Source organism: Ictidomys tridecemlineatus, chromosome 10, assembly GCF_052094955.1.
Source record: "Ictidomys tridecemlineatus isolate mIctTri1 chromosome 10, mIctTri1.hap1, whole genome shotgun sequence".
NCBI classification, from domain to species: domain Eukaryota; kingdom Metazoa; phylum Chordata; class Mammalia; order Rodentia; family Sciuridae; genus Ictidomys; species Ictidomys tridecemlineatus.
In genome coordinates, this window is record NC_135486.1 from 109,268,327 (window position 1) to 109,282,656 (window position 14,330).

A 14,330-nucleotide genomic window follows, 5' to 3' on the forward strand; every position below is an offset into this window, starting at 1 on the left:
GATTTTTCATCTCTGGTTGTACTCAGAGTAGAGTTCCACAATTCGTGTCTTTGTACATGTATTTAGGGTAATGATGTCCATCTCATTCCACCATCTTTCCTACCACCATGCCCCCTCCCTTCTCCTTTGCCTAATCCTAATCTCCCTAATCCTCCCATAGCCCACCTCAGCACATTGTGAATCAGCATCCTTAAATCAGAAAACATTTGGCATTTGGTTTTTTGGATTGGCTTACTTCACTTAGCATTATATTCTCCAATTACATCCATTAACCTGCAAATGCCATGATTTTATTCTCTTTTAATGCTGAATAATATTCCATTGTGTATATATACCACATTTTCTTTATCCATTCATGTACTGAAGGGCATCTAGGTTGGTTCCACAGTTTAGCTATTGTGAATTATGTTGCAATAAACATTGATATGGCTTTGTCCCTGTAGTATGCTGTTTTTAAGTCCTTTGGGTATAGACTGGATGGGATAGCTGGGTCAAAAGGTGGTTCCATTCCCAGTTTTCCAAGGATACTCCATACTGCTTTCCACATTGGCTGTACCAATTTGCCATTCTCACCAGCAATGTATGAGTGTGCCTTTTTCCCCACATCCTTGCCAACACTTGTTGTTTATATTCTTTTTTTATATATATTTTTTAGTTTTAGATGGACACAGTATCTTTATTTTTACATTGATGTGGTGCTAAGGATCAAACCCAGTGCCTCATGCATGCTAGGCGAGTGCTCTACCACTGAGCCTCAAACCTAGCCCCCGTTGTTTGTATTCTTTTTTTTTTTAATACCCTTATTTTATCTATCTATCTATTTATTTATTTAATTTTATGTGGTGCTGAGGATTGAACCCAGGGTTTTGCATGTGCTCTACTGCTAAGCCACAACCCCAGCCCCCGATTGTTTGTATTCTTAATAGCTGCCATTCTGACTGGAGTGAGATGAAATCTTAAGAGTAGTTTTGATTTGCATTTCTGTAATTGCAGAAATATTTGTTGATTCATTGTATATCATCTTCTGAGAAGTCTCTATTTATTTCCTTTGCCCATTATTGATTGGCTTATTTATATTTATGAGTTTTTCATATATCCTAGAGGTTTGTGCTTTATCTGATGTGCATGTGATAAGCTCTAACAATCTTGCTTTTTGTAGTAGCTGGGGCTGATGTTGAGGAAAATAAATGTTCCTAAAATTTAATTGTGTGGGTTTCAGGGTTACTATATCTATCTCTTATGTGAAGGTTGAGGTCTGTCTCTGGTCTGCATTGTCCTACACAGTGTTGAGTTAGATTTTGAAGTCACCTACCAAGGGACTTAGTAGTTAAATCTGGCAGATAATAAAAGGATTAATACCCAGGATTTGCAGAAAGTTATACTTACTATTGGTGGGAGCGCAAACTTTTTTTTCTTAATGTCTCAAGCGGTAGCGTGCTCGCCTAGCATGGGTGCAGCCCAGGTTCGATCCTCAGCACCACATACAAACAAAGATGTTGTGTCTGCCAAAAACTAAAAAATAAATATTAAAATTCTCTCTCTTCTCTCTCTCTCTCTTTAAAAAAAAAAAAAAAGAATGAAGTAGGTATATGTGTGTGGATCTGAGAAGAATTCTACAATGTGTTAAGTGATGGAAGTAGAGTGGTGTGAAGAATAAAGTTTAATTTTTATTTTTTTAATAACAAATTTGTGTATAGGCAAAGGTCTAGAAGGATATATATATATCAAATTAGGAAAGGCAGTGAATAATGTCATCTCTGGGAAGTTGGATGAATGAATAATCAGTGTTATCTGTAGAAAGTGGGATTGTAATCATAAAAATAATCTTTAAGATTTCTTATAATGAATGTTTTCTTAATGCAGTAAAACAATGTTTGCAGAGATGGAGGTCCTTGGTCAGTTTAACTTGGGATTTATAATAACCAAACTGAAGGAGGACATCTTCCTTGTGGACCAGCATGCCGCTGACGAGAAGTACAACTTCGAGATGCTGCAGCAGCACACTGTTCTCCAGGCTCAGAGGCTCATTGCGTAAGTTCACATAGAGTCCAAAATTTTCACTGCTATTTCCCCAGTTCCTCCCCTCATTTAAGATTGAAGAACTTATAAGTGTCTGCTTATGTGCATGTTAGTCTTTGCCATGGACATCCATGCAGCAGTTTTACACTTTTTATGTAGTACTAGTCCTGGCTGTTATTTCTTAAGTGCTTATCATGTGCTGGGGACTATTGAAGCAATTTGAATGCACTGGTTTATTTAATCCTCACAAACCTACAAGACACTTACTGTCTCCATCACTATTTCATAGGTGACAAAACTGAAGCCCACACAGAGATGCTAAAAAGCCTGCTAGAGGTCACTTAGTTGATGTGTTCTTTAGGTATTAGAATTTTTTAGCTTTTCGGGGCTGGGAATGTGGCTCAAGCGGTAGCATGCTCACCTGGCATGCATGCGGCCCGGATTGAATCCTCAGCATCACATACAAACAAAGATGTTGTGTCCACCGAAAACTAAAAAATAAATATTAAAGATTCTCTCTCTCTCTCTCTCTCTCTCTCTCTCTCTCTCTCTCTCTCTCTCTCTCTTAAAAAAAGAAGGAAAAAAAAAGAATTTTTTAGCTTTTCAAAAATGTAGCTCACTGGTTGGCCAAAAAATTATTTTGGTGAAGGGCAACTGATAGTTCACAGTATTCATAGTTACAGTGCAGAAGGGTTGTGTGTTCAGAAAGGCAGCAGAGTGTGCAGCTCAGTCTACCCGTGTAGCAGAGAAGTTTCAGTGGCTTGTTGCAGTGGCTTATTGCTGAAGAAGTCAGCACTTCTCTCCCCCTGTGTCAAGTTTGAATGTTTTCAGTGACTACCATTCAAGGGGCTGTGATGGTTGTCATGTAAACCAGCAGGTTTGTCTTAAGTGGGGTTACGAGAGGTCACTGATTTCATTTGGGAAATAAAACTATGTAAATAAATGAACTCAGACTACAAGGGGTCGATGGGGCATAGAGAAACATCCCCCCAAATAGTCCTCAGCTGGGAAAGTGTGTCCAGCTTACTGAATGCTCCATTTCCCATGGAATGCATTAATCCTTTTCATTTTCCGCAGGAGTAAGTGGTAATAGTGAAGATGTTTGGTGAGCTGCTTTATAATATGTACATATTTCTGCTTGTTTCATGGGATCTTTTGACATTTTGCATAAATGTGCAACATCACAAGTTAAACTAGATAATCACAGGCCACTTTGGGTTCCACATGGATCACACTTCAAGATTAAAGGATAAAGACCAAAATTCCTTCCTAGCCTATGAGACCCTGCACAGTTTGCCCTTGATGACCTCTTTAGCATTTTCTATTTTCCCTTCTTATTCTCTTGTGCTACTCTGGCTTTATCCTGGCCATCCTGATTAATTCAGCCATGGAATTCATTGAGAAGAATGAAATGTGTCCTTTTTTTAAAAAAATATTTTTTGTTGTACATGGACACAATACTTTTATTTATTTACTTTTAAGCGATGCTGAGGATTCGAACACAGTGTTTCACATGTGCTAGGCAAGCATGTACCACTAAGCTACAACCCCAGCCCTGACGTGTATCTTTACGTATGGTGCTGGGAGCATGAGCAGTCCTTTGGAGTACCTTTACACAGATGGTTTTCTCTGCTGGGAACACTCATCCCATACTTACCTCTCTCCCTTTACCTAATTTGCCCTCCTTGTCCTCATAGCTTAGCTTTTCCCCTGACCTTAGAGCCGAGGCCCACTTGCTGTATGCTCTTTTGGCACTGGATGTCTTTTCTTTTCTATCTCACTGTTGTTTGTAGTTGTAATTGATTTGACTGTCTGTTTAGTGTCTGTCTTCCTAATATAAGACAGAGACTGAGTCTCTGTTTGCTCACCAGACTATTTCCTGTGTTCAGCAGTGTTGTCTTATTATGAATCCAGTAGGAGAGATGAGTGGATAAGAAATGCAGGCAGAGGAGGGAGCAGGATAGCAAAATTCTTGTTCATGTTCATTGTTTTCAAATGATCTTTATTGTGAAGTGGAAATGTTGGCATAGTTTTATCCTTAAGGAGAAGATCTGAAAAAAGACCTGGTCCCTGGGATATGATGGCAGATTGAGGAGAAAGCAAACTACTTTTGTGTTTTTACATTAAATTTTAATATGAACTTTTTAAGAAAAAGAAAACTAAAAGAAATAGTGCAGGAGGTTTTTGTGATGAATAGTAGAAAGGTCCAGAGCTGAATAATGTTATATCATTTTTTGAAAGTTAGTACTGGGGATTGAACTTGACCACTGAGCCACATCCCCAGCCCTATTTTGTATTTTATTTAGAGACAGGGTCTCACTGAGTTGCTTAGTGCCTCATCATTGCTGAGGCTGGCTTTGAACTTGTGATCCTTCTGCCTCAGCCTCCTGAGCCGCTGGGATTTCAGGCATACAACCACATCCAGCTTAATGTTTTACTTTCATTTCTGCTTTATGGGTAAATGTTGATGTCAAGTTACAGTGTGAATCTCCTGTTTTTCAGACCTCAGACCCTCAACTTAACTGCTGTCAATGAAGCTGTCCTGATAGAAAATCTGGAAATATTCAGAAAGAATGGCTTTGATTTTGTCATTGATGAAGATGGTAATTTAGTAATCAGGACTATCAAATTGTGGTATTTTTTTAAGAGCTGGGAACAGTCTTTGACATTATTTAATCAGTTTATTTATTTTGTAAAAGGTGCAAAGGCTTCCCAAGAAGCATTTTGTGTCTTCAGATGTTCCTTTGCAGTAGTACTCAAATAATAGATATTTCTCAAATAATGGATTTTTCTCAAACTTTTATTCTTTTAGCTCCAGTCACCGAAAGGGCTAAGTTGATTTCCTTGCCAACCAGTAAAAACTGGACTTTTGGACCCCAAGATATAGATGAGCTGATCTTTATGCTGAGTGACAGCCCTGGGGTCATGTGCCGGCCATCCCGAGTCAGGCAGATGTTTGCCTCCAGAGCCTGTCGGAAGTCTGTAAGTATAGAAAGCTCCACTGCGGGGCATGGTGGGTCTGCTCATGCCTGTGGTCTTAGGAAGTTCTCAGTTCAGCTTCTGATTGGGTCAGTGTTGCTGAATGTCTTCATGATCGCCACAGAACATGTTATGCCAAGAGTCAGTTCATCTCTATTAGTACAACATACCAGCCAGCAGGTCTGTGTTATCTTTGACCTCTAATTCACGCCTATTGCCCTTTTTCCACATAGTTAAGCAGTATTCCACCTTGGGGCTTTTGTTGGCCCTAGCATGGTCAGCTCTGCATGCACCTTGCCTGTCCATGGTCCTTGTGGGTAATAGCAACAGCAACTTTGGTTGAGAAAGGTTTGCTGCTGCCAGGTCAAAACCATGCCATCTATGCTCCTGGGAGTCATTGAGTCACAGGTGTTCCATAGTGGCCATTGTTGTGTCCCTGCTGTTGCCAAGATCTGTAGTGGAAATAGTAGCAATGGCTAGGGATTAACCTGATGATGTCCAAGTCCAGTAAATGGCTGTGTCACTTTGTCACATTTCTTATTTATTCAGCATATATTCCTTGAGCCCACTTTGTGGCTAACCTTGTTCCAGATGTGAGGACACAGAAGTAACTAGGCTGGTGAGGTCCCTGCTCATGTGGAGCTGATTGTTTCATGGGGAGAAATAAACAAAAATACATGACACCTTAGATGTGAGTGCTGTAAAGAAATTCTCACAGTGTGTTGGGATAGGGAACAACCAGAGGAATGAGATGAACAGGTGAGACGGGCAGTCAGGGAATGGCTGTGTGAGCTGCTACCTTGGGTAAGAACTTTCTGGTTAGAAGAAATAGCAAATCCAAAGATTTAGGGTGTTTGAATAGGTCCAGAGGCTGGTCCATGTGCTTTGAGAGGGACATGTGGAAGCAAAGCTGTGAGGCATGCTGGGTCTGGAGTCAAGAAGGAGGTGGAATTTAGGGGGAGTGGGTGGAACATTGGATGGGGGTGGAGTGCTTGGGAAGGGCTAGAGCATCTAGGGAGCTGGAAGGGTGAAGAGCACAGCTGTAGACATGCTGTGTGTGAGGTCCCATGTGACTCTAAGCCAGGTGTCTGAAAACAGTGCATTGGTGAGTCTTGGGCTCCAGGGAAGTGTCAGAGCTGCTCATCAGATGGGTAGAATTTATAGCTGTGAGACTGGATGAAATTCTCCAGGGAAGAGTTTAATTAGAAGAGGACTCAGAATCTGACAGGTGTTTGTTTGATGAAGATCTAACACTGACCTTCCAACCCTGGAGTCTGAGTGAGTGACTGAGCAGGGCAGGCACTTTACCTCTCTGTCTTCACGGCTGAAGACCCTAGAACCACAGAACATGAGCTTTATTTTTGCCCTGGGGTTTGCATCCTGATGCATCTCTTCTTCCTCTGACCCTTGTGCCTACCCCCTTGGGCTCTCTTCTTTCACTGCCTGCCCAGGAGGCCTGTGCTATGCCCTGCTCATCCTTCCAGCCCCTTCTGTGCTCCAGCTGTGCTGGCCCTCTCTAGCTCCACAGCCACTCCAACCTGCTCCGCTCCATCCCTTCTTCTACTCTTCCTTCTGCCTGGGTCTGCCCCTCAGCTCTTCATGTGGCCTGTTTCCCTCCCATCTGCACAGCCCCATGTGTGATACTCATCCTGCTTCTCTGTTAACTTGTTTATTGTTTGTCTGCCTCCAGCCTAGAAAGTCCCTGCGGTGCCACAGTAGGGCCACTACAGTTGCCCTGGTGAAAGGTGAGGGTGGCTAGAGCAGACAGGGTGGAGCTGCTGAGAGTGGTTGGATTCTGGATGGGTTGGGTTGGTGTCTCAAGGAGAGGTAGTGATGCCATACTGGAGCTGCCCTAGACCCACCAAAAGGCAGAGGGCTGAGATAGCAGAAGGGGGCGTCTTTGGGGGAAATTTATTGTAGAGAAGAGTGCTTCCGAAGAGTATTGTAACAGAGACCAGTAAAATTCTAAACCATTGTGTCTTGTACTCAGGTGATGATTGGCACCGCTCTTAACACAAGCGAGATGAAGAAGCTCATTACCCACATGGGTGAGATGGACCACCCTTGGAACTGTCCTCATGGAAGGCCAACCATGAGGCACATTGCCAATCTGGATGTCATTTCTCAGAACTGACACTTGTCATTTTCTTTGTAGATTTTATTGTAGATTTTTGTGTTTTGAAAGACAGGGTCTTAAGTAACACTTTTTTGTTTCAAAATTAACCTGCTACTTTAAAAAAAATGTACCAGATCCACTTAAAAATGATCTTAAGCCAGGTGTTGGTGATGTGCTCCTGTTGTTCCAACTACTCAGGAAGCTGAGACAGGAGATTGCTTGAGCCTAGGAGTTCCAACCCAACCTAGAAAACATATTGAGACCCTGTCTCAAAAAAAAAAAAAAAAAAAAAAAGACTTGAGAATCTTTCAAACCATGTGGAGCATTGCTTGCAAATTCTTTTTGTTCTGGATTTGAATGTATATGTGTATACAGGCAAGAACTTATTTTACAAAAATAAGAATACTTTGGAAGTTACCTAGGCCTCAGTTCGCCTGGAGGTGTTTTAGTCTGCAGCTTTCCACCCTCAGTGTTCATTAAATTCATTTTGGTTGAAATTCATTAGCTTAAGATTATGGTTCTTTTGGGTTAGTTATTCTCAACCCTAATGCATATTAAATTTAAAAAAGAACTAATCACAAAAATGCAAAGAGAATTCTCTGCTTGGCTAAAACAAATGACTGGATGAAGATGGTGTTGCTATTTTTAAGTGCTCCCAGTGCAGCAAGCATTTGGAAACTGCTGTTCTAGGCAGAGGGAAAGAAAAGATTTTGATATTTCTGTACTTTCATACTGTGATTTGGTTTCCTTGGGATGTGAACTGCAGGTGTTTCCTTCATGGGCTCTCCCCATTTGAGCTGTTGCCAAAAATGGAAGTTAAAATACCTTTTTTTTTTTTTTTTACTTTACTTTTACTATGGATTCCAAATGGTGGTAGGGGTACAGTGATGACAAGTATGAGCAATGCACTGCCACCCCTTTCCCCAGAGAGTGGCCTCTTAGGAGAGCAGACCTCCAAAGTCTAGCATTCCTCAGATGTAACCAGACAGTAGTCATTGCATTCACTGCGCCAAGCTGTATACTGGTTGGGTTTCTGCATCATCTCATTTAATATCCACAAGAACTCAACAAATTGGGAATTGCTTTAGGCATTATGATGCCCCACCGAGATGGCTGGGTCCTAATCCTCAGAGTGTGGGATGTCATCTTGCATGGCAAAAGGAACTCTGCAGAGTTTTTAAGTTAGATTAGCCTGTACTGTCTAGGGGGCCCAGTCTCTCACAGGAGACTTCAGAGTAGAGACCAACCTCCCAGCTCCAGCTGGTCAGGGAGATGCAGTGTTGCTGATTTTGAAGATGGAAGAAGGCTACGCTAGCTAAGGCATTACTAGAAGCTGGAAAAAGACAAGAAAATGAATTCTTCCCTGGAACCTCCAGAAAGACCAGCCCTGGTGGACTAACTTATAGAACTGTAAGATAATAAACTTACTGTTTTAAGCCACTGTGTTTGTGGTGATTTGTTTAAAAAGGCAGCAATGGAAAACTGATGCCTGTTTCATAGTGAAGAAACCTGTGGAGAAGCCAAGAAGTCGTGCAGGGCATTTACCAAAGCCAGGAAAATTCAGGCCAAATGCATCCAGCTCCAGCACTTTTTCCTCCTGCCTTAAGGACCAGAATGGGCTGTTCAACGTATTTGCAGTGGCGGCCCCTTTAAGGGGGAGGGGTCTAGTGTGTGGCAACGTGGTTGCCCGGAGACGGACCTAGTTTCGGGACGCGTGCCCCTGCGCCACTTCTGGGTGTGCTGCGCCACGCGTGTCTGAGCAGTGAGCACCTGGGGACCCCTGCGTACAGTGATAGTGTAAGGACCTGGCCGGCTGTTTCCTCAACCTCCTAGGATCTTAGCATGTGCTTGATGGGCGAGGGACCTGAGGCAGGGCAGAGCAACGCTGGGCCCAAGGCTCAGAAAATGGGGATTGCAACTGAAGCTGCTGCTTAAGCCTAGGACAGAGGGGCTTTAATAGAAAACTCTGTGAGAAATGAAGTTAATTTGTAGTTTGAATTTCACTGATAAAGGACAGTAGGCCTGTAAAGATCCGGATGAGAGTAGGCTGGACTGCTGAGGATGGTTTTGCTGAGGCAATAATTGGGGTCTGGGGAAAGAGCAATGTGGGTTTTAAAGGCAGAGAGAAGCCTGGAGGTGGGATTGAACTGGCCAAGTGGGGTCCAGAGGATGCCATCAGATAGAGTCCCTCACATTGTAGAATGCATGAGCAGAGGCCTGACTCCCAGGACATGTCTGTGTGTCCTTACTAGTGGACTAGGATGTTTCTAGTGGGGCCAGTTTGGGAGGGTAATGAAAACTGTGGCTTTGGAACCCAGCCCTTGTCCGCCTTCAAATTTTGGACATATTCTTGGCATATATTTTCTCCTCTGGCCTGTAAGAGGTGATATTGTTACAGGGAGTAGGTAGCCGGGCATTTCAAGTTCAAAAAAGGAAAAGTAACTATTTAAAATAATCACTTCATTTATCGACTGCTCTGTATCCTGTAAGAGATTTTTCTGTGCATCATCTCATTTAATCTTTGTGGTGAGACAAGTTATTATTATTTCTTTTTGATATCCAAGAGAAGGAAATTAAGCAACTTACTTAAAGTCACAGAGCTTATAAAGTGAGATGCAGGGCCTACCCCAACACTTGAAGCTTCACAATGCTCACATTAGGAGAGGGGCTCTTAACGTATGATTTGACATATGTAAGATCTTAGGGGCTAGGTAGTCATTTTTAAAAATGTTACACATGGTTGCAATATTTTTATTTTGTTTATTTACTTTTATGTGGTTCTGAGAATGGAGCCCAGTGCCTTACACGTGGGAGGCAAGTGCTCTACTGCTGAGCCACACTCCAGCCACCAGGTAGTCATTTTTGCATATAGGATTATCCTTATTGCGGTACTAATAGAAAAATAAAGCATGTTAGCTGGGGTTCCAGTGCTAAAAATTTCAGGAACCACCAGTGTGATGTTGAGATTGTATTTTTTTTAATTAAAAAAACCTGGTGATACTTGTAATTATTTTCTCAGGTTTTAGGAGAATGATACTATTACAAGGCTAAGTTTTTATAAGTGAGACTTCCAAGTATTTAGAGGCATAATTTTTATTTTTCAGATAAAACTCATCAGGCTTTAAAACAGACAGCTATCAACTGAAGGACCCATTGGATATTTATATATAAACTCTAGGACTTCCAAAGGCAATGGTGAAAGAAAAGAAAAAAGCAGACAAAAAAGGAGATAAGTCAGCCCATTCTCCCTCTTCTGGCTCAGAGTTTCCAGAGTTTTCCAAGCAAGATGGCAGTGCTCTTAGGCAAGAACCGCCCCCAAGTGGCATCCAGGCACTGGAATTGCCACTTAAGGAACCATTACCCAAAAGAGAGTCTAAAGCTCTTCAACAGAGTGAAGATGCCACTCAGTATGAAGAACCCATTCTGACTAAACTCATAGTGGAAAGGTGACTTTCACAGGGCGGGGCAGGATTGAATGCTGTGAATCAGGTGTTTCTCAAAAGCGTGCTTCACTGCAAGCATGTGAATCCTCATACATTTTTATGATCATCACATAATTGTCCCACCTCTGAAAACCACTCTTTAGGCTCTGTCTTTGTGTGATCCTTTTTGTGGTGCTGGCTTTGCCCCATTGAGGTTTCTGGGGGCTGCCTTTTCCAGACTCCCTTTTCTATCACTTTTATGTCCTCTCTAGGCAATCTCTTCTCTTTGTAGCTTTACCTAGCATCTCCCTGGATGACTGTATAAAACTACTTTCTTTAGTTCTGTTCTAGAATTTCAGATTCAAATTTTTTCTTATATATTTTTTTATACCTTTACTTTATTTATTTATTTTTATGTGGTGCTGAGGATTGAACCCAGGGCCTCGCACATGCTGGGCAAGCACTCTACCGCTGAGCCTCAACCTCAGCCCCATCAGATTCAAATTTTTAACTTCCTCCAAACTCTCCTATCCAGAAGTACAGACTGCAGGGCTTAAGATGAGTCCGGCTTTGAATCTTGGCTCTGTGACATTGACCCCATCCGTCCTAGAGTCTTGCTGAGCCTCAGGTCCTCAACTGGGGAATATGAGAATACCCACCTTATCAGGTTGCTGGGAATGTCATTCTTTTTCTTTTAGTTGTAACCTTCTCCATTGTTCCCATTTCTGTAATGGCAACACAATCTTCCACAATCTTCCTGGCCTGACACAGCAGAACTGTCCTCCCCATGCCTGTCACATTTCTTTTCCCTCCATTCTTCTCTCCTTAGTCATTTCCCTCGGCATAGACCTTATTCCTTCTTGTCAGAGTGATCTGACATTTCCTAGACTGCTTCCAGTGCCTCTCCTGAGGCCTCCTGTTTAGATTTACCTTCCTAATGCAGGGCTGTCTACGTTTCTCCCTGTACTAGTTAACCACTACTGTGTAACAGATATCCCAAACTTGGCAGCTTGCAGCTACCTCATGTGGTTTCTGGGTTCAGGATTCCCACAGCTGAGGTCTCATGAGGTTGCAGTTGAGGTGTTGACCCTGGATGCTGTCATGTGAAAGCTTGACAGCCTGCATATCTGCTTTCAAAGGAGTTCACTCCTATGGCTGTTGACAGGAGGCCTGACCTCATTTCCTGATTACATGGTCCATTCTCTGTAGGGCCTCTGAGTCCCTGACATGGCACCTGGTTTTCCCTAGAGAGAGTGATCTAAAGGCAGAAGCTACGGTATGTCTTCTATGACACATTCCAAGACCCAGTCTCAGAAATCACCCTCTTGCTCTCTACAATAGCCTAGTGGTCACATAGGTCACTGGTATTCCATGTGGGTATGAGTACAAGGTGAAAATCATGAGCTATGTGGAGGCTAGTCACTAAATTCCTCTTCCTTACCATCTCTTGAGTTTTTTCCCATTGAGTACAGAATGAAACCACTTAGCTCTACAGTCTGACCTTGGCCCACTTCACCCTTCCCTGCCCAACAGGGAGGTCCACCTCAATTTCCTACTGATTCCATTTGATTCTGTTTTTGCTTCTCCAACTGCCCTGGCTGGAGTGTTTTCCCTTGTTTCTGGGAACAGAAACAAATCCCACCTGCTCTTCAAGGGCCAACCTTTTCAGCACTTTTTTTGTTTATTGGTGCTGTGATTGAAACCTAGGGCCTTGTGCATGCTAAGCAAGTGCTCTGCCACTGAGCTACACCCCCAGCCCTTTGAAATTTAAAGTCCTTTAATCATAGTTACTATTTTCTGTTTTGTATCACTTTACTTACTACTTTACATTACATGCATACATATGATGTATGTGTCATTGTAATTGGCTTATTCGCCCTCAGCTTCTCTGCCTGGTTAAATTCCTCAGGAGCTGAGATGTAACCAGAACTTTACATACCTGGCCTCAGGCCCGGTAGGTGCTCAGTCAAGATTCACAAACTGCATGATGCCAGCAGCTGTTTACTCTCCACTGTGTGCCCACTCCCAGCTATAGCTGAGCACTCTAGAGGGATATTAAAAAGTATTGAACATAGTCAGTGTAGGATTGTGTTCTCTGGTGGGCTATTTTGAGAGAAGCTCAGAGCAGTGTGTACTGAGTTGGTTTGGGAAGGTGGGGCCTGCATTTACCTTGAGACAGGAGCCATAGGATAGAGTGTCCTGACACAGCAGGGGGAGGCTCCCAACCAGAGCTCTTGGATATATATGTGCTCTGGGAGCCAGGGAAGGTGTCCTTGATACCACCATATGGGGCTGTTAGGAACTCTTCCAAATCCTTTATATATTTTTTAAATTTATTGTTGTTAATTCCTGAAGCCATGTATGCATCTTATGACAAGTGAAATAATTCAATATATGATAAAAAGTTAATGTCCCCTTCCTCCCTATTCCAATTCTCCTCTTCCTACCACTCTTGTTAATTATGGTTTTTTTTTTTTTTTTTTTTTTTTGAGTTTTGTTTTGGGGATGGAACCCAGGGCCTTCTGTGTGCTGGGCAAGTGCTCTATCACTGAGCTATACCCCTCCTGCTCTCATTTATTACCATAAAGTCATTTGGATTTTATAGGTAAATAATCACATAATTTTCTATTTTATATTTCTTCAGCATTTACATCAGTTGTTTAAATTTCTTAACTTTTGCATTAACTAGAAATTCTAAAATGGGTATTGAATAATTGGTGGTAAAAGCTGGCATCTTGCTGGGCATAGTAGCACACTCCTGTAGTCCCAGCGGCTTGAGAGGCAGAGGCAGGAGGATTGCAAGTTTGAGGCCAGCCTCAGCAATGGCAAGGTGCTAAGCAACTCAGTGAGATCCTATCTCTAAATAAAATACACACTAAGGCTGAGGGTGTGGCTCAGTGGTAGAGTGCCCCTGAGTTTTTAAAAAAACAACAAAACTGGAATCTTGTTCATGTTCCTGAATTTGAATTGTTTCTCATCTCTTAAAAATCATGCATGCTGTTATTTTTTCATTGGTCTATTATGTTTAAGTAGCTTTCTCATATTATGTTAGAATAATTTTTAGAAATAATAGCTAAAATTTATCAAATGTTTGGATTTTCTTTTTAGTTTGCTGATGTATTGAATTATGTTCATAAATTTTTCTGAAGTTTAATTTCCTTGGATTCTTGGAAGAAATGAAATTTGGTCACACCCATCACAGGTTCATTTGTTTTCTTCTCATTTACGCCAGGTGAACTGTGTGACAAATCACACATTATCCTTTTGGTTCTGAACTAAAAATCTGGGCACTGTTCTTAAAAACTTCCCTTTCCCAAAGCTATCTCATCAGCACACTCTGTTGTATCCATGTCCAGAATAGGTCTTTTTGCTTTTTAAATTTTAAACATTTTTATTATGGTAAAGTATACCTAATATAAAATTTACAGTTTTGACCATATAAAGTGTATAATTCAATGGCATTAAGTATAGTTATGGTGTTTAAATTTCATTAAGTACAGTTACATCATCTGGCTCTATTTCCAGAACTTGTTCATCTTCCCAAATATCCATTTAACACTAAGCCCATGTCCCCAACTCCTCCCCAAGCCCCTGGTAACCTCTACTGTATATTTCAACTATACAATTTAATCCACTGTCATGTAGGTTTATTCACATCACTCATTACTTTGAGCTTTATTTCTTTGTAGCTATGAAGGAGAGAAAGTCCGAGGGCTGTACGAAGGAGAAGGCTCTGCAGTCTTTCAAGGTGGTTGTACCTACCATGTGAGTCTCTGCTGGAACTTGCAGGGTGA

General features: G+C 41.8%; 2 protein-coding genes across 18 annotated transcripts in view; both read left to right on the forward strand.

Annotated features, from left to right (window-relative positions):
- The window catches only part of Pms2 (PMS1 homolog 2, mismatch repair system component), a 29,849-nt gene extending 21,295 nt beyond the window's left edge, over positions 1-8,554 (forward strand). The window contains exons 12-15 of one of the 3 annotated variants that reach the window (XM_078023691.1): positions 1,864-2,031; positions 4,522-4,622; positions 4,832-5,001; positions 6,989-8,554. In XM_078023691.1, the coding sequence (XP_077879817.1) occupies positions 1,864-2,031; positions 4,522-4,622; positions 4,832-5,001; positions 6,989-7,132 (583 nt within the window). In that variant the 3' untranslated portion in view covers positions 7,133-8,554. Of the gene's footprint in view, positions 1-1,863; positions 2,580-4,521; positions 4,623-4,831; positions 5,002-6,988 lie in introns of those variants that run through there. The other 2 variants (XR_013426826.1, XM_078023693.1) reach the window with 2 other exon arrangements.
- A 117-nt stretch (positions 8,555-8,671) lies between these two features.
- Positions 8,672-14,330, forward strand: part of Rsph10b (radial spoke head 10 homolog B) — a 49,713-nt gene continuing 44,054 nt past the window's right edge. For 11 of the 15 annotated variants that reach the window (XM_040277431.2, XM_078023695.1, XM_078023697.1 and 8 more), the window contains exon 1: positions 10,567-14,301. In XM_040277431.2, the coding sequence (XP_040133365.2) occupies positions 14,228-14,301 (74 nt within the window). In that variant the 5' untranslated portion in view covers positions 10,567-14,227. The other 4 variants (XM_040277427.2, XM_040277433.2, XM_040277439.2 and 1 more) reach the window with 4 other exon arrangements.